The 27,112-nt window shown below is 40.6% G+C and overlaps 1 protein-coding gene across 4 annotated transcripts in view; it reads right to left on the reverse strand.

Moving 5' to 3' along the window:
- The window catches only part of IFT81 (intraflagellar transport 81), a 41,885-nt gene extending 19,176 nt beyond the window's left edge, over window positions 1–22,709 (reverse strand). For 2 of the 4 annotated variants that reach the window (XM_075434387.1, XM_075434388.1), the window contains exons 1-10: window positions 22,159–22,595; window positions 21,250–21,353; window positions 20,472–20,652; window positions 17,444–17,533; window positions 16,301–16,366; window positions 15,872–15,982; window positions 14,526–14,610; window positions 6,431–6,594; window positions 3,836–3,931; window positions 1,704–1,850 (exon numbers count right to left, since the gene is read on the reverse strand). In XM_075434387.1, coding sequence (XP_075290502.1) covers window positions 1,704–1,850; window positions 3,836–3,931; window positions 6,431–6,594; window positions 14,526–14,610; window positions 15,872–15,982; window positions 16,301–16,366; window positions 17,444–17,533; window positions 20,472–20,652; window positions 21,250–21,353; window positions 22,159–22,302 — 1,188 coding nt within the window. In that variant the 5' untranslated portion in view covers window positions 22,303–22,595. Of the gene's footprint in view, window positions 1–1,703; window positions 1,851–3,835; window positions 3,932–6,430; window positions 6,595–14,525; window positions 14,611–15,871; window positions 15,983–16,300; window positions 16,367–17,443; window positions 17,534–20,471; window positions 20,653–21,249; window positions 21,354–22,158; window positions 22,596–22,628 lie in introns of those variants that run through there. The other 2 variants (XM_075434386.1, XM_009945496.2) reach the window with 2 other exon arrangements.
- Between the last annotated feature and the right edge of the window lie 4,403 nt (window positions 22,710–27,112).

Consider the following 27,112-nt stretch of genomic DNA (forward strand, 5'->3'; position numbering starts at 1 on the left):
TACCCTGCTCTCCTTGAATTACTACAGATCAGAGTGCGTTGTCCCCCTCGAGAACAAGCACAACGTGAATTATTTCTTACCTTACAGTGCATTTACAGATAACGTAAAACATATGTTGCTGTCTTGGTAATGCATTCTTGTCAATTAATTAAACTCTTCTTTCCCATCACATGTCATGAAACACAGATTGTCTGCTTTCTGTTTTTATTTTTACTTAAAAAGTTGTCAAAGACTTCAGCAACATGCCCACTGGGGCTGAAAACCTTGTAGCGGAGAGAAATCTAATGCGGTGGCCTTCTTACTATTGCTACCTATGGAACCTGTATAGGGTGACACGGCAAGAGGAATCAACATCTTAATTCTTCAGCGTCTCCACGCCTTTGCTTCCACCTGTAGTCTTCATCTTGATTTACAGAAGGGGAGAAAGGCAAGAAGGCGCACGTGAAATACGCATGGGTTCCCTACTATGCAGGAAGCCCTTACACATGAGTGCACACATACACATTTCCATACTTGATCCACTCTTTAAAACTCCTTTAAAAGAAAACCGGGTTTTGTGAGCAGGCCTGTCCTGTGGGACCAGGAAGGGAGTTCCTTCTACAAAGGGCGTTCCCTGTACTGAGTAGTATGTAAAAAAAGTACAGAAACAGACAAAGAAAAAGCAAGCGAAGAGTGTTACTCCTGATAAACGATGGCAGTGCAAATTAACACAATATGGAGGGAATGAAAAGACGTATTAAGTCAGAGAATGATGCAGCTGAAATACTCTTTGCTCTAGTGAGTCTGCCTGTAAGTACACTTAGTGGGCTTCTTCCAAGCTGAGGAAAATTATTGTCTTCAGAAAAGTCAATTCATTTTGCTGACAAACCACTACACAGCTGCAGCAGCCTTGTTCTTTGCAAACTTCTGAAGAAGAAACAGCTGCTTTGATCGGTACAGCTTCAAATATAACTTTGCCTGAGCTACGCTGACTGTGCTAGTCAGTCTGCACTGCGGGTAAACTTCAGGAGGGTCTAGGAAAATTTTTTTTAAGTAAAAACTTTTGTGGGTAATAAATACAACAGGCCTAACTGCATTTCTGACGATTGCTGGTATTATGCTTTAAGATCATGTATCATATAGCGAACGGATAGTAACATAGATTTTTGTTATACATCAAATAATAAAATTTATCTACATGATTTATCACTTGAACTCCTAATCCCTTCATGAGTCTTGTTGACTGTTATAAGTAGTTATTTACCATCATACCCTTGTGATGATATTGACACTATTTTGACTCAGAGTCTGGAATGTTCAGACAGCCCAGCATTAAGTCCTCATATAGCTTTCAATCTATTAGGTACAATGGGAATAATTGAAATTAAAAATTTGAAAACAGCTACAAATCAAGCACTGCTGCAGTGTAAATACTTGAAAGCATTTCAAAGCACTGGACAGCATTGTACTATCTGCACATTAAAAAAAAGTCTTCAAGTATGTTAATTTGGGAATTTGATGACAAAAAAAGTGCATTAAAAAAACCAGAGGCCAATCTGTTGCAATGCTGAGGCCTTGCAGTTTGACAGCAAACTATAAAAATGGGTAAGCTACCATAGAAGCAGTCGTTGCAACATAAAGCTAAAAGGAAATCGTGAGTTAACAAAAATTGATCCACCTCTTACAAATTTCCTCTTCCTGATACCCACTGTCGTATCGCATACCTCATCCCCTTTCAGAACTTCAGCGCCTTCTAGCTCTTGGGCCTGACTGGTCTTCTGCAGCATCTGCCTTTCCACGCTGGACATCTCTTCCTTAGCAGCCTGGAGTTCTTCTGCCTTGGCTTCCTTCTTCCGGGAAATGATAGATGCCTGCACGATCATTAAAAATGCATATGGACAATAAAGTAAAAATTGCTTTGTTTAATCATTAGTGAAATGTAATCCATTACATTTCAGGTATTGCACCACTGAAACCACATTTTAACTGTCAGAAACTGATTTTCATTAGGAAATGCGAGCATGTCTCTCTGCAAAGGAAAAAGCATCGATTACGCATTACATACAGTGGCGAAACCACAGCTTCATTGAAGCTGGCTGCAGACTCCTGACTTTCTCCAGGACAGCCGAGATTTCAAACATACCCTTTTCTCCCAGATTCTCATTGATGTATTTTACATTTCAGATTTACATTTCTTCACCTCATTTTTTTCACTTTCATTGAAGAAAAAGGTAGGCATTTTAGCTGCTCCAGTTCTTCTACTGAGTCCCTTTCTGTGCATATAAGCTACACCAACATGGCTTAACTGGAAAGTTATCCAAGATTTCACAAATGTCATAATACAGATTTTTATAACTCCAGCCTACTCCAACCTACAGAAATATGTTACACTAACAGCAGAACCGAGCCACTAAGTCTTGGCAAATAGCTAGAAGACAATGAATAAAGCAATGCAGTACAGAAATAGTGTAGATTACAGATTATTCTTTTTTTTCACAGAATCACAGAAAAATAGTATTTTTATACAAGGCAGAGTATTTAATAGTACCTAACATTTGACCAGAAGCTAACAGATTTGGGAACATAAGTATACATTAGTTCGGGTGGAAAAAAAGCATTTTTATCTTGCCAAAGTATACTATTTAAAAATATTTTAAAATAACACAACACATTAATTTAGGTGCATGCGCATCAATTCAGAGGCATGGTTGGTTTTGTCATATGAAAGGGAAAACTTAAGAAAAAATGAAGCAATACACGCTGGCTTTCTCACCCTAGGTTAAAACGTCCAGCTTTACCTCTAAAAATACATCTAAGAATTCTGCTGGGGTAATATCTCAGCTCTTGGCTTCATGAGATACCTGCAGTGACAAGCTGTGGTACAGCAGATACAGTTATTTGGTGAAACAGAAGCCAGTCCCCAGCAGAACAAAGCAAAGGCCACCACATGCTTTCAGCCCACAGCAGCAACCTGAGCCCCTGGGGTGGTTCCTCCACTGAACACAACTGTGTCACAAGCCCGTTGGTCTTTGGTACCGGCACGTTACGGAGCAGCTTTTCTTCAGGGAAGAAGAGCATCTCTTATGAAATAAAATGGCGCGTTTCATATTGCGTATGTGATTGAACTGCAGTGCACATTTAATCACAATTTTTTTCCTCCCACTGTTTGACTTAAGCCTTTTTATTCTGTAAAACCGTCACCATAAGCATCATCGTGAAAATCTTCAATAAAATTAGCTGTGGTACAGGTTGCCTGGTAAAGAAACCTCTTGCATTTCTGCATAAGCTCTGAAATTCTCAGAGTTCATAAATCCTTTTTAGAACTTGTGAATTTACTAAGGCTAGACCAGACAGTTCATTTTATAGAAAGACTATTTTATAGCCTCAGGATGAAAAAAGTCAAAGAATACCTTCTTATTAGATCTAACGAGGAAAATAGCATGTGGTCATACACAAGCAAGGGCTGTGCCTGAAAGCAAGCCTTGCCGCCAGAGCTGACTGCAGCAGGCAGCCCACATGCTGCCTTGTAAGAACCCGTCCGCAGCTGGAGCTTTACCAGAATAGCTCCTCCAAAATGCTCCTTCCAGAATTACCGTGATGCAGCTGAAGGGCAACTCCGCACAGCTTACGGACAGCAGTCAACACAAATCCCCTAACATGACTGAAAGCAATTGTTTGGCTCAGCCCCGAACATGCATATATTCAACAGCTATTTCTTTTCTTTTTGTCCTCCATTATTATGTATTTCTACTGAATTATGCTAAACAAATTAAAGAAAAAAATTCAGTATGTAAAACAATCAGTGACTGAAATTGCTCTACTGCTTCTGCTTAAAAAATGTTTTGTTCCTTCTTACCTGTTGGCGATACATGGTAAATTTGCTATCAGTTGGCTCATACTTCATCATTCTTTTCTCAATAAGCTGATTAATTTGTGCATTTACTTCATTTATCTGCAAGACAGAGCAGAAAACCAAGGAAATGGAGCTTTATTTCTTTGTCTTCTCCAAGAATTAAACGCTTTGCAACTCAGATTTACACTCCAGCTAGTTCCATTTTTAAAACAGAGAAACAAACCCAAAAACCTCAATGAGTCATTAAGTATTGGCCAGGAAGAGGCTGTGTTTTTGGATTTCCAGTTCTGTGCCTTTATGATAAGGCAGAAGCATGACCTTGGCCCTGAAAATGAAGTAAACTGGTGTATGCAGAGAAAAAATGCATGTGAATTGGTCCAGACAGAAAAAAGATTGAGGTTGTCACATACTACGTGAAAAATGCCATTTTATTAATATTAACTAAAATTCCTTTTCACTCAACCTTTTATCAGAAGTTTACAGAGGAGCAAATAAAGACTAAGTGGTATCAAATTTCATCACCACTGTGAAGAGTCGCAGGCCATCATATTCCAGCTCTCTGGCACCTTCTTTCTCCCGCCGCAGAATGCACCTGTTTGTCCACAGTCTCGAAGCGCAGATCTTTATTCTGTCTGAAGCTTTGGAGCCTGCTGCATCTGGAAACTTGCAACAGCTACACCACTGCACTGGCTCCAGCTTTTCCAGTCCTGACTTAATGCTACTCTGGGACTCTCATCAGCCCTAGCAACCTTCCTTTAATTCTCTGCTAACCAGATGAGTGCTGATAAGCAAGCAAGCAGAGTAAATATGTGCTGAAATCCAATGCAGTCCAAACATAAGGCAGGTACAGCGCTGGGCATTGCTCTGCCATTCCTAGGAGCAACGGCTGTGTGCTTTGGAAGCTGAGTATTTCAAAGTGCTCAGTAGGACTAAAAATACTCCAACACCTGAAAAAAGTAATTCTATTCCTTTACAAAAGCTATTAGTGGTAGAGCAGGCCTGAAGTTGAAGATGGCATAAGAATTCCCTTCTGTGGATAAACTCCTGGTTTATATATTATGAAATGCATGATGGTAGCATGCTTAGTGCAATTCAGCTCCTTTGTAAGACACTGAGATAACAGAAGGCTGACTTAAAAAAAATGCCATCTAAAGCCATGGTCTGACAACAGGCAAGTATACAACATGTTTTTATTATCTATTAATAAGAACACACTTCCAAAAGATAACAAATTAAAAGGTTACCTCACGGAGAAAGAGAAAAAAAAAAACAACAAAAAAAAACTTGAAGCTTTTTAAAATATTGCCAAAACCCAACAATGCTCTTGGAAAACAAAGGTGCAAAAGAGGGCTTCAGCTATGCCTAAAAGAAATAACTGCCACCAGAAATACTGTTTTGATTAGGAGAAATAAACTACGAAAGCAGAGGCTGAATCACAGAGCCAGTTTATCATTTCAGCCCTAATCTACCATTTAATAATGCCGTCATCCTTAAAAGTCTAACAAATGGAACCCAAAATGGCATTAGGCTGTCACTGATTACACTTTCATAAAAAGTAGTCTTAACCTTAAAATAGAACGTATTCTTGATGACGCTTGACTGCTGATTCTCCTCTGATCCGAAAAAGGTGGGCATTTCTTTATCACATCACTTTGGCACGTGCTGCGGGTGAATGCACAGGCCACCAGGATGCTGAGGTACTTGCTGCACCTCTCGCTGCCTCAAGACACAAGGCAGCAGCCCTCATGCCCATGGGTAAATCATTCTCTGATCTACTACAAATACTCTGTTTCCTCATCACCTGTATTTCACAGCAAAGCCAGAGTTGGAGATCCTGGGAATATTAATAACCAACTGGCAAGAGAAGGAAAAGACATCTAAAGAGTGTACATAGTAGTATGTAGGACTAGTCTTCCTACCCTAGCTAACACTGCTGTAAATTTTCATCACCATCAACAGAAATACTAATAAGTAGCATTCCTCTAAATTCTTCTGGAACATAATATTACATATTTAACCTTCCATTTAGGATTACGCAAATGAGAAAACTTCGTGAGATATATAAATATACTTGTGTGGCAACAAATCCCTCTGCCCATTCTGGATATATACTACAAATATGGATTTTTGCTCATTCTAACACCATTTGCTTTTAAATTCTGAAAAAATCTCGAAAGGTAAATCAAGTATTTGATCCCCAAGTTTCCTTTGGCCTCACCAACTAAAACAAATGATACAGACCTAACACTAAGGAGTTCTAAGCCACTGCACGCTGATTAAGACGTAATATTGCTGAAGATCTATCACTCACAGCATGGCAAATTGCTAACACAATCTTCCAAATAGCATTTAATGACAGGGTTGAGTTTGGGATCTAGTACGGAGTTTGTTTGTTTTGTGTTTTTATTTAAAAAACCTTATCTGAGAGTTTGCGTTTAGGGATTAACACATCCTCTTTTCTTTTACAGCTGAAGGGATGTTCCTTTCGGAATGACACATTTTCTCAAGGATATAAAGTAGGGATAAGAAAACTACAGTGCAGAAGAACCTTAGACTGTGCTCTGGAACACAAAGTAAGTGTGACCTTGGTCAACTTACCTTGATTTCAAGTACATTGAGATCAGATTGACTCATAGCTGGCTCTGCGAGCACCTTTTGTAAGAAATACGCTGAATTCTTCTTACTTTCCAGCTCCCTAGGCATTTTTTCAGTAACCAGGTATGAATTGAAATTTATCTCCTCTTCTAGTTTCTTCATTAAACCTTAAAAACAAATTAAATCTGTGTGTGTCTATAAAAGTAATGTAGCAGATAATTAAGTTTGATTTCACCAACACATTAAGCTATTTAGCAGCAGATTACAATTACAACGGCATAACATCTGAGTCTTCTTTTCAACGCTCAAAGAAACAGGCAGTTACTTGATTTAGATTTTTAATCGGGATGTTAAACAACATAATATGTATTATTATCCATCTGTATCTCTAACATACAACTATTAACTCCTTGACAAATTCCTTTCATCAATAAACAAGCAAAACCCTTCTTACATGAAGCTCTAGCCACATCAGATGTAAAATTCAACATGCAGCATTAATGTAGAAAGCCATTAAACCCATGTGTGTCTTACATCAAAATACTGGATTCTATGTCAGGTTTTGTTGTTGTTGTTGTGAATTACATCTCTTTAAGTTTTAAAAGTTGAGAGCTAGACTTCGGTGCTTATGTGCACGCAATGTGAGCAGCAGCAAAGCCTGTCACAGCTACGCTGACTTGCTCAGAGCTTTTTCGAAGCTTGTAATCCCTCGGAACTTCCCTGGCAGAGCCATGGACCAAGCATCCTGGAGTTGGTCCTACCCACAGACTGCGTAGGTCATTGTTTGCTGTGAATTACTTCATCTACAGACAGAAATTATCTCGGTGTGAATCCTTTATCTGTACAAAGATCTTAATTTGGCCTACCTCATATAGATATTCTTTATATCCTTCAAAGTTCTGCCTTAAAATAAAACTTTATTCTAATCTGGCATCTAAAAAGGCCTTAAAATGAGCAGAACTGAACGTATGTCTACTTTAAGGGTCTTTTATACTGCTGGAACACTTATAAATTGCCTCTCTGTAAATAGCAGACTATTTTTTCTTGTAAGAACAAGTGTTTAATCTCAGGACAGTACATAGACTGAGAATACTGAAAATAATAATAAAATAGAAAAAACAAGAAGGAATTGCTGTGTAACGTCAAAAATTCTGTTGAGAAAAGCAACAACATTTCTAAGTTTTGCTCTACACAAGCCTGATGCACACTGCATGTTACCGTTCTTATGATGACTTGGCTCTTGCTCTGTAGAGTAATTTAACCTCCTTAACAGATAATTTATAATAAACACAGGTACTTTCAGATAAGAACAATACACAGCTAGAAAAATACGGCAGAATAAAATAAAGCAGCTATTTAAATTACATTACATAGTCTTCTGCTGACAACAGGGAGTTTAGTGCAATTACTCCTCCGAGACACCTGTGCCAAGAACTACAGTAAGATTTGGAAGTTCTATGTCAGAGTGAGAACGGGTACTTCAGAATATTTTTTATTATCTAAATGACTAAAAGGTAAGTGCCCTAGGAACTTTTTAAAACTACTTGCTAGAGTTGGGGTTTTGGCAGGGGGGTGCGTGTGCTCTCTCCATATTTTGCAGAATATGGAATTGCCATAAAATGCCAAGAAACACAAGAAATTCACAATCTCTATGAAGCTTGAGTACAGAGATACAATAGTGCACCTGATGCTGCTGAAACAGAGATGGGAAAGGACGTCGGTGAAAGCAGAGTTTTTGGTTCTCAGGTTCAAAAGCCTGCCGACCGTATCACTGACCGACAAAATGAGAAGGTCAGAACAAAGTGAAACAGCAGCCTAGGAAAAGGGGCCCCTGGTATTCTGCTGCTATGTACCTCTAGAAACACCGCTCTGATAGATGCTCCTTACCCTCCGCACCCAGCTCAGACTGCAAGGTTAGCCGCCGAAGAGGAAATAAGCCATTAGCTCTTGAGAAAGCCTCAAGAACTGGAAGAAAGAAAAGAGGCCCTAGGGAAAGTGGAGCTGCTAACAAAGTCAAGTCAACACAAACTAAAAATGAGTGGGAACTCCTCTTTTCCAGCAGTTTAGTCTGTTGATTTCTGTGTTTATGAAAAGCAACGCTACCACATGACCTTTTCCCTTTCATGGAAAGGTCATTTATCTTGTGCAAAACAAACAGCATCAATACCGGTTTCAGAACGGGTAAGTGGAGTTACTCTCTGCGTGCAAGAGCCGTTCTGTACTTGGCACTACAGGTACACCCTGACAAACACACTTGGACTTACTGAGAGAGATTTCCCACTTCCTTCTTTCCGAAGAACTCAATCCCAGCCTTCCTCAACCCATGACAGAGCTGGGCAGCAGGGACCACATTTTAATGTCTCACTAGAAATCTACCACCTCTGCAAACGCAGCGAAGCTTCCCACATACACCGTGAGCTGAATTATCACCTCAGAACTGACTAGGAACACACCACCCAATTTGATATTTATAACTAAGATCTTTGGTGTGGAAATCAAAGTGATATCAATTAAATTATTCTGATATTAAATGTTAATATTTTCATTTAATCAAACTAATTTCTTGTTTTCCTCTTAGTAGCAAAAAAATATCTGCATATATAGCCTATACTTTATTTCTTGTACTACTCCAATTTGCATATAAAAATGTACATGCCTCAATAGTTTGTTATATATATGACACTAAATTCAGGAGATAACCACAACTAAACAATTGCTTTAATAGGAGCAGGGACCTACTGACTTCACAGGGTACAACCTCGATCACTGTCTAGATTTATTTCTCAGATAACCTCAGAGCTACTCCCCACTTCTTTCAAACGCTGACTGGTTCTGCATCATGCTGACTCCTGACGGTGCACCAAGCCATGAAGCGAGTTCAAACTTGACATCCAGATGGGGAAAGACATGATGATGTCAACATCCCTCTTGACTAAAGTAGTTTCTTTCCTAAATATTTTGGATATATTTTTCCTCCTAAACGATTCAACATATGGAAAAGTAACTACCTAAGAGCTATTTTTGCTGCTTAACAGAACCTTCAAGAACAAAACATAGTGCTGCTTTTGTTTTATCTTTTTTTTTCCAGTGAAAAACAATCTTTTTTCAAATTCCCAGGCTAGAGGAAAGAAAAGCAAGCATACTTTCCATCTTTCCATTACACATGTAAATTCTGTTTTTAATGTTTTAACATTGACTTATGGTTACAAAATCTACATACGCAAGCTGCACAGAAAGTCTGGCTCTGTGCCCTAGGGTTATTTTAGCAAGGTTCTGCCAACCATGTATTTACATGTGGAGAGCTATTAAGAGCAACTCCTCATGTTTTCCATTCACATTTTTTTATTATTATTACAAAGAGACGGATGGGAGAAAGAGCTTCTTAGTGCTTGCTCAGTCATGTAGAAGAGAGGCAAGTTTCTCTGCATAATTCTGCTAATGGATCTAAAACCCTGCGCTCAGATTACTACTACTTTTCCCTCTTCAGGCTACCAATTGTGCATCCTATACCAAAGCCATTTGCAACAATAATTTTTTTTAAAAAAAGACGGGGGAGAGGAAGAGTAGCACTCATTTTATAGACTTATCTGCCAGCACTTCATTTAATATCTCATGGGAAGGCCATGACAAAGGCAGGTCTAGAAGAGATTTCCAGGCATTCACTTGCATCAAATCCCCCACCTCCCTTTCTGCAATCATCCTCAATAAGAGAGCACTGCAATTATTCCATCCAAAGCTTCCAGTGATATCACTTGCAATTTCCCTGTGTTAAACAGAGGCCTGGGACATGCAAACATGATAATGATCAAATCATCTCTTTGATATCTCCTTGAAAAGCTAAAAAGCTTCCTGAATTTGCCATTGTAAGTTATGCTTTCCATGTTCATAATTATCATTGACATCTCTGAAATCTCTCTAACCTTTCAACATTTTTCTTGAATTCTGGTTGATGGATGCAGTGTTGCAGTGAGGGACATATCAGAGCTTGAAAAGAGAGGTAATACAACTCTCCTATTCCATTTTCTTCCATAGCACCAAATCTTTGACCCTGGGAACTCCAGTTCTATCATTTTCACACCATGACCCCAACGTCCTTCCTTTTCAGAGTCACTTCTTCGGAAAGAGTCCCACGTGCTGTAACTACATTGCATACACACGATTCCTAGAGGGATACCGTGGCATCTGGCTATTCCTTAAAATACGGACTGTTGGCATGGGCTTGGCTCCCTATGTGATTAAGGTCACCTCAAATTAACAGTCTGCTCTCCTCATTATTCAGTCATTTCCCCAGTATTTATTTCACCTGACAATTTCACCAGTGACCAGCTATTTTCTTTCAGGTATCTGATGTAAATACTGAACAAAAAGAGCCCAACACTGATTTCTGCATGTTCCAGTTAGAAATATGTCTACTTGGTGATGATTCCCTGATTAATTTCCTTCCTAAAACTTTCAATAAATTTATTTTAATCCTTTTAACATAGTTCATGTTGAATTCCTGCTGCCTTGTTTGTTCTTCAAAATGAGGTGCAAGTTAAGAGTCAATGATCTTAAAAAAGTCAACCATAGCAAAACTGTTAATCTTACCGACCAGACTTGTATTCTCAAATATACCAAGTTAAAGTGCTTTACCCCTGGACCTTGCATTTATCGACAATGACTTTATAATACATAAAATAATTTAAAGATGGAAATAAAGATCCACTTAAGCCATTCTCCTTCACCAAACACATCTATAACTTTAATTGTAATGTGATCTGCAGTGTTGGTGGAGTTCACTTAAGCTTGGAATGGCAGGGCAAGATAGTTCTGTGGAAGAGAAAAACGTTCATGTTTTCATTCAAATGGAACACCTAAATAATAGCATCCTAATTTTCTATTTTTCATCAAGTGTTCAGAATGACATAAAATAGACATCTATACAAAGCAACTCCTCTGTGACCAGTATCTGTGATGTTCTCGGTGCTCTAAATCTAGTACTACATCAATGAAGTATATAAATTGTACATTTCACTGTTTATCAACAACAATCACCTTAACACATTCATTTAATCAATATTTTCAAGCTAGTCATCCACTTCTTTGTATTTCTGCCAATAAAGTGAACAATAATGTTCTGTGCAATGGACAGAGATCCAGAATTTCAGCAATTCAGTTCACTTCTTGGCATTAACAATGTGTGTTTGTGCCAGCAGAGATATTCAAAGCAAAAAGATGGCAATTTTGCTGAGAAAGCATGAGCTAGGTTATTCAGACTAGCGGTCAGTGTTAATATAAATACTATTCATATCCAGAACAACAACAAAAAGAAACTAGAAACTGTAAATTTATGCTTCTTAGTGCTACCAGCAGCAAGTGCCCCTCTGTAGTTAACATACTGAGTAGTACTGAAGTTAACCAACAGGAAAGGATTCCACTGTGGAAACCAGTATGATCAATTTTAGTCTACGAAACATCTCATAACAATCAACTGTTTTCCATGATACAATACAAAGTCTTCTAAATCTTATATTTCTCAGAGTTAAAAACCTACTAACCATAAGCTGTATTTTCCTGGCACAGCTAAAGCAGACTGATGCTAACGGCATGTTAATGATGCTCATGAATATGTGTTAGTTGCATTCCCTAAAGAGTTCCTTTACATTTCTTTAAAGTACTTCATCCTAAATTAATTATAAGATGAAGCAATCAAAGCAGCATGCATCCAAAAGACAAATAAAAAACCTTCTACTCATTAACAACAACATTTATCATTTTCTCTTGCTTTGGAAGTAAAAAAACCCTAAGTATTAAAAATGGAAGAAAATTATTTTAAAGGAAAATATCTAACTTCCAGTGAAAATCCACACCTACCAACCAGCCGTTGAATTGTCAGCATACGAGCTATACTGATACGAGTAGGTAGGTGAGGTACCAAACTGCAGCCAAAGGGAATTTTTAAAATAAAATAAATTGTGCTAACTGTAGACCAATAAAGCTTTTAAAATAAATGGAATCCTATTCAGTGCATTGTGGTCACCTAATTTCAATTATTTAAAAAACACAGTTGGCATTCTGTAATTGCTGCTACAGGCAGTGTCCTTGTAACTACTACAGGGAAAGGCAATTACCAAGCTAAGTCCTGAAGCCTTTGTTTGGGCAAAATTTCAACATAAGTTTTCTTAAGTAATGACTCCGAGTTTTTCTTCAGAATATCTAAACACACTTTTTTACCCTGCAAGCAGGACTCAAGATAAGGAAATTAAATGTTAACTTTATCTTTATTTTCATCTGAATGATTAAATGACATATTTACTGGCTTTTCATTATGTTACCTTTGCTTCTGTGAACTGAACCCATTAAGTTTCCATTGGCCTTAAAAAAACCCCAGGAACTGAAATAGAAATGTTGACACAGCTTTGCTGTATAAACTCTCTGATAGCTACTGCAAAAATGGAACAGTTATAAAATCCACTGCAGGTCCCTTTGAGTAAAGTAGATAGTTCAGATACTCTCTTAGTTCCATCTGTGGTTCAGTGGAGGATTAGCATAGTAAAAAAATTTAAGTAAAGTTATGAAATAACAACAACGCAATGTGGCTGTAACTGAAAAAAATTCTCTAACTCAAAACAGCTGCCAAAGCAGTTATGTGATGCAACTGGAATAATAAATGCACTTGAAAGAGTAGGACAATGCCTTACTTTACTAAGTTGAAATCGATAAATAGCCGAATTCTGTCATTCTGGAAGTAATTTATACATACAACAAAAATCACTCTATGGCATTTTTGTACCACAGTAACTTAAAATGCAGCTGGAAAAGCCCTGTGAAAAGGACCATTCTCAGTCTTATACCTTCACGCTACTTTACACACAGTGAAGTATTTCCCTCTAAAGCAACTCCAGTGCCTGTATAAACAGTGCATAAAACCTGTATCAGTCCTGTGGTGTGTTATTGACAACCACATGCAAGAGACAAACTGAAAAGGGTTAAGTGATTTGCCAAAGACCACACACATCTGAAACACTGAACCCTAAACTGACTCCCAGTTTCTTTGTCAAACTGCCAGGCTAAGCCTTGTTACACTTCCTTCAAAGTGATTAAATCATCAGAAACCTAGAGGTTGTAAAATTGTAGCCTTTGGAGATGGTTATGCAGTTATCTAGGATCTGCAATTCTTTCTCACCTGGTATTTTTATAAACGATCACAGAATAATAACTCGCTCCACACGTAGTGTAATTTGTTTTGCTGAGGTTATTTGCAGACTGAGATATCACTGAGAATGAGGAGAAGTGATCTCGCTATTATTAATGTAATACAGCAACATACAACTCAAGCAGCTGCAGTCGTATCATGAGAACAAAGTATTTTCATATGTAAACAAATATATTCATATATAAATATATAAGCTTTAGTATATAGATATATCTCGTATATATTCTATATACTTATAATCACTCTCTGTGTGTGTGTATATATAATCCATGTTCTATTAAAAAAGCTTAACTAGGAAGTAATTTTATTTTAGGTACCATACAAAACTAAAACCCAAAATTGCACTACAATAAGAAACAGGCCTTAAAGCTTTTCAAACAAATATTTTATAGAAGTTAACTAGAAAAACAAGTCTACGCTGACTAAAACACAGTATTCAATGTATTCGTACACTCAGTGGGGAAACTTTTAAGCAGCAGTATTTCACCAATGCCCAATTACAAACACAAAAGACACAAAACCTTATTACTAAACCAGAAGTTTGTCTTTTCTAGGAGGTTTTTGCTTTTTCCAACCCTCTGTAGTTCCAACTGCTCATTTCTTGCAGAGTGTTACGGTTAGTATTCAGTATTTAACTGTTCTAAGGTTTTTTAAAAAGTGGTCCTCAAAAATATGACTGACATCATCTTCCCTTGCGATTGTCTCCCCGGCTTTCTGTGGCAAGGCACATTCCGGCTTAGGATCTCCAGCACGGGCCTTCAGAACACCAGTTATTTCTTTCCTTAGATCCTCTTAAGTTCCTATATGCTTTTGGGCACTACTGTATTACTGACAGCCATCCAGTTTTGACTTCATTTCCAAAAGAGAAGTGTAAACCCCCAGCCTTCAGAGATTACTACTTACTTTCAGGTTTTGAATCCACTACTGCATGCTGCATTTCTTTCAGCTGGAGCTGCGCTCTTTGCAGTCTCTGCTCTGCATGGAACAACTTTGGAGGGAGAATTGGACACACATAAGCTCAATCCTTTGAAATGCATATTCAAACCACTAAAACAAAAGAGTATCAAAAAGAATCCCAAATATAAAAAATGGTAGCTATAAGCATCTGGAGATTATCTGTTTCACAAAGGAATGTGCCAAAACACATTTTCAGCAATTGGACTGGGCTTACTTGATATTCTCTAGTGTTAATTCAGGGAAGTATTCTTGTACTCCCAAGTGATATTTTCTCTATGGCAGAAATTCATTAAACAATTTTCAACCAAAAACGTGAGTGGCTTGAACGCCAGAACAACAACAAAAAAAAAGACAGCAAGAATCAGGATTGCAGTAGACAACTATTCTTATACTGCAGCTCTTGCAATGCACAGCACAGCAATCCACTGTCCAACGTGCGAGCACAGTGGAAAGCTTGTTGCCAAACAATACCCAACTGGTTAGCATTTCTGTGATTTAGAGAGATGTGTACCAAGAACTGGAATTAGCTGGACACCATGTTCATTTCACTTGTGATCTCACTCAGGTTCAAGCAAAGACCCAGCAGCTTGAAGGCCTCCTGATTCACATTGATTCCACATCCAGATATAGACTGCAATACTAGAAATCTGGGAGGGTTTCCCCTTTTAATACTCCGTTGAAGTTCTTATTACAGAATTTGGTGAGATGCCTTAACAATATGGCACTAGATTTTATTACAGTATCTTGTTTTGACAACACAGCTCAGGAATAAAACCCAGCCTTATATTTGGATGTCAACTGCTTCCACTGCTTCCCAGGACACCATTTTTGTCAAACTCGGGAACCAAAATCCAATGGTTGCTCCTGAACACATATTCCCCCCACCCAGTGAAAAGCTGAGGTACTTGCTGCATTACTCAGCCCCTGAAATCTTAGTGCAGATGCACAGAGATACAAATCAAACCAAGGAAACATTTTCTCACTACCATAAATATAAAGAATCCTCTTTCGGTGCTACAACAGTAAGTTATGGAACATTTCCTGGGACTGCTGAATGATGATGTCAGTGGCAGATGCAGCAGCCAAGTACCTTGAACGAGGTGTTCAAAACTTGCAGGGTCAAGCCTCTTCCCTTAAAATGTACATAGATATTCATATTTTAAATGGGATTTAATTTTCTGATGTTGGGAGAAACTCTGTACTGTTGTTCCTGATGTGCTTTTTAAAATGCATGATTCCCAGACAAGTGTTAACAACTATTTATTTTAATAGGTATGCTCTTATGCCAGTACCTGATTTTTTTGTTCTTGTTTCTGTTGAGCCAAAGATTCTTCTCTCTCTTTCTCTAAGCGAAGCTGTCTTGCTATTTCAAGCATTCGTTGATGATTTTGCACTGTCTCCACCTACAGCAAGTGGATAAATAGTGCATGTTACTGTCAGAGAGTTGAGAAATACATTAAAAGAGATCGTGTGTCTCACAAGCCTACTTAGCACTTCCTTTCCATGCATGTTACTACTCCAAAATGACAGCAAAGTAGTGGACTCAAGATTCTTAAAAGCCCTGGCCTAACGCCTAGGGAGATTCCCTGTGGGTCAATTAGTTATTTGATTCCTTCCTAGACACACAGTATGTTTATCTTAATCCTTTTTGCATTCCAAAATCTGAGTTGCAAGCCAAGGTTTATGACACTGAAATGTAACAGCTTTACTTCTCTTATTACCCTCTTCTTAAGACGCTCTACTCTTTTGATGAGTTGATCTTTCTCCTCTTCCATTGCACTGATGTCCTAAAAAGCAGAAAAAATAGATAAAGAAATGTTAACTTATTTACAATATAATATGAATTGGACTCAGTTTTGTTCAAATTCATCTGAAAATCAGAATTCTTCTCTGAATACACTGAAGCAGTTATAATTCTATTGATCCATGATCAGAACATCCAGGATTCCAATCTCTCTCTTCTCTCTTACTTCCCCCACAGTTCCCACTCTCTTTGTGCTAACATTCCTTCATCTGCACCCTTGAGTATTAGTGGGAACATTTAAAATAAAAGCAGGTGGATTTCCCTAAAACAAAACCAAACAAACAGAAACAACCAAGCAAAAATCAGCATTAATTCAGCATCTGATGCAGTCTAACATATCTTCTTAATGTTACCATCATTACCCACTTCCTGGCAGACAATTTTGCATGAAGCTGGATACAAGTGATGTTTGCTGACACTTTTTGTATTAAAATTGTGTTAAAAGAAACACATTCTAGTGCTAAAACAGGTATCTGATTATTTTTCTCCTTTAGTCCTACTTTACAACAGCAGGACTCCACAGATCGATAGTTATGAGAGAAAGCGAAATAAATTGTCCAAATTTACATCTTATTTCAACATTTGCTTAACATGTCTATATGTCTTCTGGAAAGCTGTACACACACTTAAGTATTCTGCTGAAAAAAGGCAAATATCTTTACTTAACACCTTAGCCACACAGGATCATTATTTTTGTTGACTTAAGCTCTTAATTCATTCAACACCCTCTGTAATTATTACCTCATATCAGTAAAGCAAAAGGCATTGTATCAGTTTGCATTCAGAGGAAAGGGAGTTCTAATATTTGAAAATCATGCTGAACAGAGTCTTGGCAGCCTTATTTCCCAATCTGCTTCAGAAAGCTCAGTTCTAAGCGTGAGCAGGGACTTTCTAATCTGTTTGTCAGCTGAGGACAGTTTCAAAAAGGCATCTGCAGTGCCTACCAGCTCTGACCCCTGCAACTTACACACTGGAATGACCCCACAAAACCAACAAAAATAGAACTGACATTTAAAAAAAAAAATCTAAACAGAAGTGCGATTTTGTCAGATTTTTTTACCCTTCTTATTTCTGCAGTAGATAAACCAGATGTTTTGAGCTGCTCACACTCCTTATGTAGGTTTTTAAATGCTTCCATCAGTTCTTCATACTATAAAATGAAATAAAAACCAAGCAGCATGAGGTCTGTGTCTAAGTATTTTCAGATCAACATGTCGCTTAACTACAAAGACAGTAAATATAGAAATAGAAATATGGTGAGAACCACTATTAAAGGTATTTTTCATCACAAAAGCTAGTCAACTTATACAGCAACAGTTAAAAAAATCACAGCAAATTATCTTCCATTTGAAGGCACACCAAGAAATTTCACAATTTCTTCAATATTTTCACCTCTTCCCTTGTAATACCTAGTGTATTTTTGAAACAGGAAGACAAGATGTTTTCTGAAAGGGACAATGCTACATTAACAAATTATTCTCTCTTACTATAAATCTGTGTATATCACAAATGTAAATTTATCAGCCCAGAAAGGAAGTGCTTGATCTAACAACATGCTTGATTCAAGCAATGGGGCTTGAATTTATAGAGCGCTGAGCTTCAATCCAGCAAAGCGGTCCAAGAGCACACCTGACTTCACATGTGACAAACAGTTCTGACACATTGCATAATCATGCCCTCAGTATAATATAGAGATTGATATATGTAGTTCGGTAGTTAGCAAGAAGTAGACAGTGTGCTACTTCCACACCAGTACATTGCCCACCAGTAATCTTAAACTGAGAGGCAGTGTGAAACTCTGTGTGGGTAGAGAAATAACAGGGGACTGAAAGAGTTTAGAAATATGGATAGGAAATAAATTTAGATTCAACTTGGAGAAATGCAAGCTGAGATATAAGGAAAGATAATCTGCACAGAAACAGCCATTCAGTAAGATGGAAAAATCTAAAAAGAGAGCATCAAGTCATTTTTTACTTCCTGGAAAGAGCAATTGATATGAATGTTGAACACAAAACGGCAACGGCAAAGGCCAGTTCAAACAGAGGCAGCATCTCCCCGAGCAGTGAAGCAGCAATCCTGTTCTCTAAAACCCTGGGGAACCAGCATCTAGAATGCTCTCTTCATTTCTGGTTGTTTCAATATCCAGCAAACACTGTCAAGCTGGAATGAATTCAAATCAATAGCAATAAAAGCGCTACTGAGAAGAAGATGAAATAGTAGCAAAAGAGCTTGATTAAATGGCAAATAAAGGTATAATAAGGTATGCACACGGTGGACAATGCAGAAGGTGTTACAAAAAAGTAGGAGGAAAACCACAACTGGCCTGCATTATATCACTTCTGCATTATAGAAGTTCAGTACTTTAACAAATAGTGGAATAGCAGGTAGTCTCTGAGCAACTGTATTCATCCCTGTGGATGTCCAACAGCTTTCCTTCGCGTGGATTCTCTAACTCTTTCACAAGGGGACTCCAGTAAGTCTTTTCCTTATCGGGACACAAAATTTCAAGATGCACGGTAAGATTCAAACAAGGGCACGGCACAGTTTGCCAGACTGTAACAAGGGACGGTTTCTCACTTTCACCGAATAAAAGCCGCAGCCACCCCACGTGTACCCCAAATATGTGACACGCTCTAATGACCAAAGAACCCCCAGCTTCCTATAGCGGAAAGAAAGATTCTTGGCACCTGGGGGGAACTCACTGAAGACTGGACAACTAGATTTATGCCTGAAGGTGCTTACTTTTTTAATTATATACTGCAGCCAGTCTGATGTCCAAATCACAACACAGCTGAGAAGGTGGCAAGTACTCTGAGTACCTTTTAAACATAATTTACCAAAGTACATTTGAGCTTGATTCCATACACCCATAAAACTTCACTGTGTTCAAAGATTTCCAAACTCTCATCTTTGAAATGTTCCTCTTAAAATGCCCTATTGCAAGCCTGTTTATCTAAAGACTGTAGCCTAAATTCTTTAATTCATTAGTATCTAAATATTTGCATGGTAGGGTTAAATTACATTAAGGTACTATATTACCCCAGCTTCTGTTTTGAATTAATCAGCAGGATATTAGTTTAATAAGATGGTTATATTACTGGAATCCCAAAAAAGAACACATCTTACGTAATGGAAATAATGGTGCTGGGTATTTATACATATTAAGACTGTGACATATTGAAAAAACATACAATCTGCATTCCTTTCTCTCTTTGCTACTTCTGCTTAGTTATTCCAAGTTATAAATCTGATACTGTTAGTGGCGACAAAAAAATAAAAGCTCAGTCAAGCTTCAGTCCAACTATACAGCTTTGCTGGTGTATAGTTAATAAACCCAGTTGCCCGTTACCAACATTCAAAAACACTGCAACTTTGCAAGTCACTATACATAACAAAAGGCACAGAAAACTGGATAAAAATTAGGTAAATATGTACCTCAGATAATACAGCTCTAAAAACATAACTGTGGTTCACTTTAAGCTTTACATTTCAAACCCACCCACTATCTAAAACCAACATTTACTGCTCACAAAAGATGTGGGAACATAATGAGGAGGAATGTCAGTCCAGGAAAAAGAAATTTTTTACTTATTCACCAAAAAAATAGATGGTTGAAGCAGAAGTGGGATACGACTAATAGAAATATGAGAAGCTAAATATTACACAATCAATTGACAGTTAGGAGAGATCGGCTTTTGGTCATAATATTTTCTGGACTAGTTTGAAGTGGTAATTTATAAAGTTAAAAATATCCATGTTGCAGTTCATAGAAAAAAAAAAAAAGAGTGTTTAAAAATTAAGAAATAAAAATCTCTCGGCCAACATGGCTCTGAACATCATTTAGCATCCAGTACTTAACGGACTTTTAATTCAATGCTACCTATGAATACACAATTTCAGGGTTATTGGAAGAAAGGTGGTCAAGACATATATTTCTTATTACAAAACTCTGCTCACCCTTGATCCCAACACACTCTTCACATAACTCACTTGAACATGTATCTCAACAGTAACTCCCCAATGCATTTATCCCTCCTCCTAATGGCACTTAACCAACATAAAATTTTGGCATTCATGAAAAATGGTACCTGCTTGTTGATGTCAGCCACAGTATCATCCTGTAGAAACTCTGCTGGCACTTCCAATTTTACTAGGAAACGTGCCAGGTAAGCTCTTTTCTTGAGCTCATTGGTCCTCTGAAGAAGCCAATGTAAGACAGGATGAATTACAGGTTTGCTTCCAGTAACTAACCCTTGGCGAAATGCACTCCTATACGGAAACAACAAAAAGAGAATACCAATAAATCTCAAACTAAAGCACACTGGCTTGGAACAAACAATTTCCAATATTTGGACATTCGCTCTCCACTTGCCTAATGATTTTCTTCATGCTGTTAAAGGAGAAAACACTCACAATGCCAGCTGGCTATTTATGACCCCCATTTGGCTACCTTGAGACAGACAGAAACCCCGTGACACATCAAAAGGCTAAAGCCAGCAACACCAGCTCTTCCTTTTCTGCAATATTCTTCGGGAATAAAGGCAACGCAGGAAGAGTGTGTGTTTTCTGGGTGACAGCCCGCCCGAAGGGGCTGGGGAAGGGACCGACCCTGCCAGTCGTGCGGCACCCTCTCCTGGCTGGCTCCGCAATAGTAGCCGCCGCAGCAGCCCGCAGCCACAGAAGCCTTCTGCGGGCACCCCCTATAGCCTACCCTATAGGGACCAGGCAGGAGCGGTCTTCGAGGCGTTACACCTGCCCGCTGGGATGGCCGAGGTCAAAAATACACACAACGACTGAATTCAAGGGCTTTATGGTACAAGCTGTAAAAGATGTTTTACCGCCATGGGTAGACAAAAAGATACTTACAAGTCTGACGCACTCCCCGGCGGTTTGTATTTGAGGATACCAAGAAGACTCAACATTCTTTTAGCTGTTTGTTCCGGCAGCTCCTCTCTTATGTCAACAGCATGCTAAATGGTAGGAAAAGAAAAAAGTAATTAAAAAAAATTAATTACCCACTGTCCAAGTCATGTTAATTAACTACCAACACTAAAATAATTTATCCATTTATCACATGATATGCCAATGAAGTGAGATGCTCCATACAAAACATCGTTTTTATCACCACACTTCAATTCTCTTCTAATGGATTTTTCTCCAACATGCGTATTCAGGTAAATTTATCCTATGTATACACTTTCCCTGCTCATGGGATCTCATCCTTACAGACAAACTGATTACTTCCGCCAAGGAAGTGAGATACCCAAGCACACCAAGGCACACCTGTCTGCACCCCAGATGTATGAATGATCCCTTCTGATCTTACACACGCTTTTGGTAGCCTCAGAGGAGCAGGATTCAATATCTATTGCGACATCTAAGTCATGAGGTTCAGTTCTTGATCAGTTCCTGCCCTGTGGATGTGTGCAAGGCACAGCCTGGCTTTCGACTTACGAACACGGTGGCTGTCAGCATGAACCAAGATCTGCATCCCAAGGCAAAATACACAGTCATCAGTCTCTGGGGGACAGGGATCCAGTATCCCTGGCCCAAGAAACATCTGCTGGTTTGCCAAAAACACACAGATGTACAGACAGAAAGGATTCTTGCCAGGCACATTTATTTCCAGGAAGATTCACACAAGCTGTTTTGGTAAACAAAACATGCCACAAGATTATACAGAGCCAGACCTAAATAAAAGCAAATTTCTGTGTCAAGCCCATTTAAGCTGCTCGCAGTTGCGCAGGTCTGAGCAACTCTGGTTGCCTTCCTTACCTTCGGGTCAATCTCCCCCAGAACATCACTGAGCAGCTGTAACAGCTGCACGGACTCTAAGGAGTCAAACGTGATTAAATTGTAGTTCTTCCTGAAGGGCTCCTGATTGAGCTTCTCAACAATGAACTGGATTTGATCACCCATAATCGTGTTCTGGAAAAACCTCTGCAAGAAGACAGAAAAGAGGTCAGGAGGCCCCGGCGGGGAGAAGGAGCTGGGGGCTGCCGGGAGGGCGGGGGAAGGCACCGCCTCAGCGCGGCCCAGGGCAGCCCAGAGCCGCTCCGCTTGCACCGGCTTCGGCGGGGCCCGGCCCGGCCACCCCCTCAACCCCAGCGGGAGGCCCCGCAGCCTACGCAGGCAGGCCCAGCCCTCACAGAGCCCGCGGGCGGAGGCGGGCGGAGGCGGCCGGGTCGGCTGCAGCGCCCTGAGGCGACGGGGCGGCCCTCGCCCCCCGCGCGCCTCCCAGTTACCCTGGTGACGGTTGCCAGGCCGGGGCGATGGCGTCACTTCCGACGCCGCCGCGCGCGCTTCTGCCAACGCGCCAGAGCCGCTGTGAGAGGGGGCCCGCGCGAGGGGGCGTCCGCGCATGCGCAGAGCGGCGGCAGCGGGGGCTGAGCGGGGCGGGCTGTGGGGAGGCGCGGACACCATGGCGGGCTGGGCTGGGCTGGGCTGGGCCGGGCTGGGTTCGCCTCGCCTCGTCTTGCCCCTCCTGGTGGAGGGCGGCTCTTTGCCCTCTCCTGGCCCGTTTCGCTGCCCTCGCAGCTGGCTGCGGCCTCGGCGGAGGTCAGCGCTGAGCAGGCCACACCAAGAGGCCTCCCGGCGGCGTCGCGGCCTGCCTCGGGCAGCCCTTCACGCCGCGCCGCTTTGCCAGCCCGGCGAGGCTCTGGGAAGCTTGGTCTGCCCCATTCCCGCCCCGAAGCGGGGCAGGTATTGGGATTTTTATCCCCATCTCCCGGCCAGAGGGCCGTGCTCGGCGCCATGGTGTGAGGTGGCAGGGTGGGCCAGCCCCACCGCCCGCCGTCGGTGGTTTTGTGGTAGGCTGGGGTCCGCGCTGCTTCGCTGTGTGGGAAGCATGGCTGTGGGCGATGCTGGGGCGTACGTGCCCTAGGCCAAGTCTCTGGCGGGGCTTCTGCACAGCGCGAGTGCTCTTGATGGAAGGAACGGCAGAAATAGGTTTGAGATTCACCCTTTAAGGTATATACTTAGCTTTGCAGTTTCTGAAGAGGGAGGCTGTTGTCGCATGTGTAGGAGATGTACAAACAGATTGATGCAGTTACCCAGTTAAGATTTCTGGCAGTCTTTGACTCAACCTCAAGTGTGGCTGATGAACGTATCAGGTGAATGGTTACTTAATTTCTCTGAAATGGAAGAATGCACAGAGGATTCCTGTGAAACAGGAATGCCAGCCCTGCGCCCAGGCTCTATTAGGGGCAAATGGCAACTTTATGTCCTCAGGGTTGAAGATCGGTTGTCAGCATGCCTCAAAGTAGCAATTAATGTGTAGTTCTCGCTAGTCTAACTCTGAAACAAGGACAGGAGCCTCAAAAATACCAAACAATCAAAAATAGACGATATATTAAAGTGAAACTTGTTTATGAAATGGATGTTTCTCGAGGCGCATTTTGTTGCAGATCTTTCAAAACCCATGTTTAGTCCTTAACTAGGTGGATTTTGGAGCTTCTGCCATTGCAGTTAGCTTCCTGGATAGTCTTAGAATCCCATGTGAGTCCACAGATGATGGATTAAAATATGCAGTGAGTCATATGAAATTGGTGCCAATTGAAATGCACAGGTTGTAGATCACTGCAGAATTTGACTCAGTAAATAGCAGTCATAAATGTAATACTTTGCAATTCTAAGCACTGCGTCTATCTTAGATTAGCTTCTTTCTTCTTTCTGAGGAACAGAAAGCGCTCCTTAAAATACTAATTTACTGGTCTTCACGGGAAGCCTGAGAAGTGATGCTAGGTTGGTGTCCTAGCTTTCAGCTGGCTAAACTTAAGTTACAGAGGGGATGGATGGGTTGCTTGTGATAGTGTGTGAAAGCTGTGGTGGAGCCAGGAACATAATCCAAGTCTCCTGACTCCTGGATTTGAACTTTAAAACCAGATCATGTTTCCTTTGTGCTTTCAGTCTGTATACTGACCTTTAGGAATCGTATTTACCTACAAGTTCCCAGAAGAGATCTACTTTCCCTTGACATGCTTTCCTGGTATCAATTACGCTTTTCTTCTGATGAGTATTTTGAGCATGTAGAATACACAGAGAGCACAAATGAAAAGGGTGTTTTCTGTGGAGGCGCTGGGGGCCAGGTCTGCTCCCTGTAGATGGTGTTAACAAGTGATAGGAAGTGGTGGATGTGGGTCCACCACTTAACGCTAGCGAAACACTGTTTCTGTAAATGCTGATACCGATCCTTTCTTCAGACCTTGGTGCAGAGGAGGGAGCGGTTAGGCCCACAGTGCTGAGGGTGGAGAGGGGTCTGTGCTGGGTACACTGGGAGGGTACTGCTCTGAGGTTCTCCTTTACGTCAGGCTCTTTCAGTCCCTACACCTTCCAAGAGGCAAAAGGCTGTTCCCCTCTTCTCGTGTCTCTGTAACTTTAAAGAAGCAGCAGGTAAAGAAGAGGAAGGAAATTTGAAAACTTTAGAAAATTCCAACATGAGAAATAAAAAAGATGGTGAAATTGTTTCACTCTGTCGTGGTGGAAAGCCATGGAATCTGATTGTTCTGACTCTCCAGGAGGGAGACCTCCATGACCAGATGTCATTAGAACTGGATTGGCTGAGCTCCAGCTTGCTGGCCTATTTGAAAGCTCAACTGATTGAAGGCAGGATTAAAATCATACGTTTGAGCCCAGTTGTAATGGACTTCCCAACTTCAGGAAAGTGTGGGGAATCCTGTGTTGTCCTTAAAGTTGTATGTTTTCATGATCCTTTCTTCCAGCTGTTCTTCCAACAGCTTTGTGCTGTTTGTACATGCAGCCAAAAGTAGCCATACTGCTACCCCAGGCTGCCCACCTGCTGCTTGATATTTACAGTCTGTGGTGGTTTCTGAATCTTCAAAGTTACCTCTTAAAAAAAATTAAGGTTTAGCTCGGTGTCTTGACCTCAGTACCACAACAGAATCTTCACAGGCACAAGAGAGGTCATAGCTTACAGTGCAGCCTTGGGTAAATATCACAGGAAGCAGCTGAGATAATTTGTTTGACACTTAACTTGTCTTAAGTTATCTTCATTGGAGTGTTGTGGTATCTGGATCAAGTCTTACAGAATCGAAGGCCAGTGCTCATATATGTTTGTGTAACTCTGGGGGAATTTTCCACATTCCCACGTTAGTTTGCATGGAGAGCAATACAGCGTTTCGCGCAAAGTTTCCTGATGACATGAGAGCTATTCCAACAGGTCAGCCCTATGGTTCCATCCAGTTCTCTGGACAGGGCTTATGTTTTATTTTGCTTGGGAAAGGCTTATGGAAGCTGCTTATTGAAAAGGCATCATGCAGAGGCAACATGCGGAAGAAAGAGAATGGAGCCTGCAGATAAACTATCCAGTGCTCATTAGAACTGCAGGCACGGCTTCATTACTCCGTCCTGACTTTTTTCTCCCTTTATAACTACTGCTGTGTGCCTTGCAAAACTGTGAGAGAGCTCGACCGTAGAGGCCAGCAAATCAGAGTGGAACGAAACCTGAGCAAATCAAAATCATGCTCCACGGGCGAAGAGAGATCACCTTATATGGGAACATCATGGGCAAGAAGATGAATACATCCTGCCGAGCTGCTGAGGTCAGATCCCAAACAGATGGAAGACGTTAATGTGAAAACGAACATTTAGGAAGAGAAGAGGATGCTTACTTCTGCTTATGCAATCTGAGCCCTTCTGTTTGTCTCTTTTATTATAAATACTGTGTTATGTGTATGTACACATAGGTCTGACCGTGTTAGATTAAAAATCAATTTCTTCCTGGCTGTTCTAGCTTCTAAATGCATCCCAGGTCTGTTTCTGGTTCCCACTTGCAACTTTTCAGTTGTTACTATGTAGCAGGATTTTGGTTGCAGAAGTGTCACTAAGACCAACCAGAGCATTGTGGACTGTGGTCAGCAAGAGCCTAAGGACTGATCACTGATGTCTCAAAAAAATTGAGCCTGTTTGTGCAGAACATAACCTGTTCCTGTGTGCTAAAGCATTTAAGCCAATACCAACAGCCAAGAAGCCTGTCTGATTCTGAATGTTTGGTTATGACTACAGCCATAGGTAGCATCCTAGGTGATTTAAATACTGAAGGACTGGAAGAAAAACGTTAGATCTGTGTTGTAGGGTTTGTGTATATTGTGCCTCTGTATGGGTCTTCTGTTGCAAGAGAGAGGACCCTGGTGCTTTTAATCTGGGTCTAATGGATTCTGATCCAAACTTCTAGTCTTTTAGAGTCTGAGCCTGAGATTTACAGGTCCCGCCTTGACAGCTCCACCTCTGTGGTTATGGTGTCAGATGGTGGCCTCACAGCTGCTCCTTGACCCCCTGGACCAGATGCAAATAGTTGGCTTGCAGCACACTGACCAGCTCTGACTTGTGCCTGGTTCTGTGGAGTAGGAGAGGCTGCAGCTGAAGTATGTGCCGTGTATTGGCTCTGCTGAGAGGAGCAGTGACTTTGTCACTCCCTTTTAATCCCATGACCTGATACAAAACCAGTCTAAGACCAAATAGGGTGGTGTGCCGTGCCATGTGAGATGAGAAGCTGGAGATCTCTGTGGCCACTAATGACCCAAAAGCTTGCTTTACCATTGCCCTGTGCCTTGCCTGGCCATTGTCACCCCTGTGAAGTGGGTGTTGCATGCATCTGCCCAGTCCAGAAGTGCGTTACACCTTCTTTGCGCTGGTGTGAAGTGTTAGGTGGTGGAGAGTCAGGCCCAGAAGGAGGCCAGTGTGATGCTGGCTTACATCCTTTTAACCTCAT

Source organism: Opisthocomus hoazin, chromosome 13 (assembly GCF_030867145.1).
Source record: "Opisthocomus hoazin isolate bOpiHoa1 chromosome 13, bOpiHoa1.hap1, whole genome shotgun sequence".
In the NCBI taxonomy this organism is placed as follows: domain Eukaryota; kingdom Metazoa; phylum Chordata; class Aves; order Opisthocomiformes; family Opisthocomidae; genus Opisthocomus; species Opisthocomus hoazin.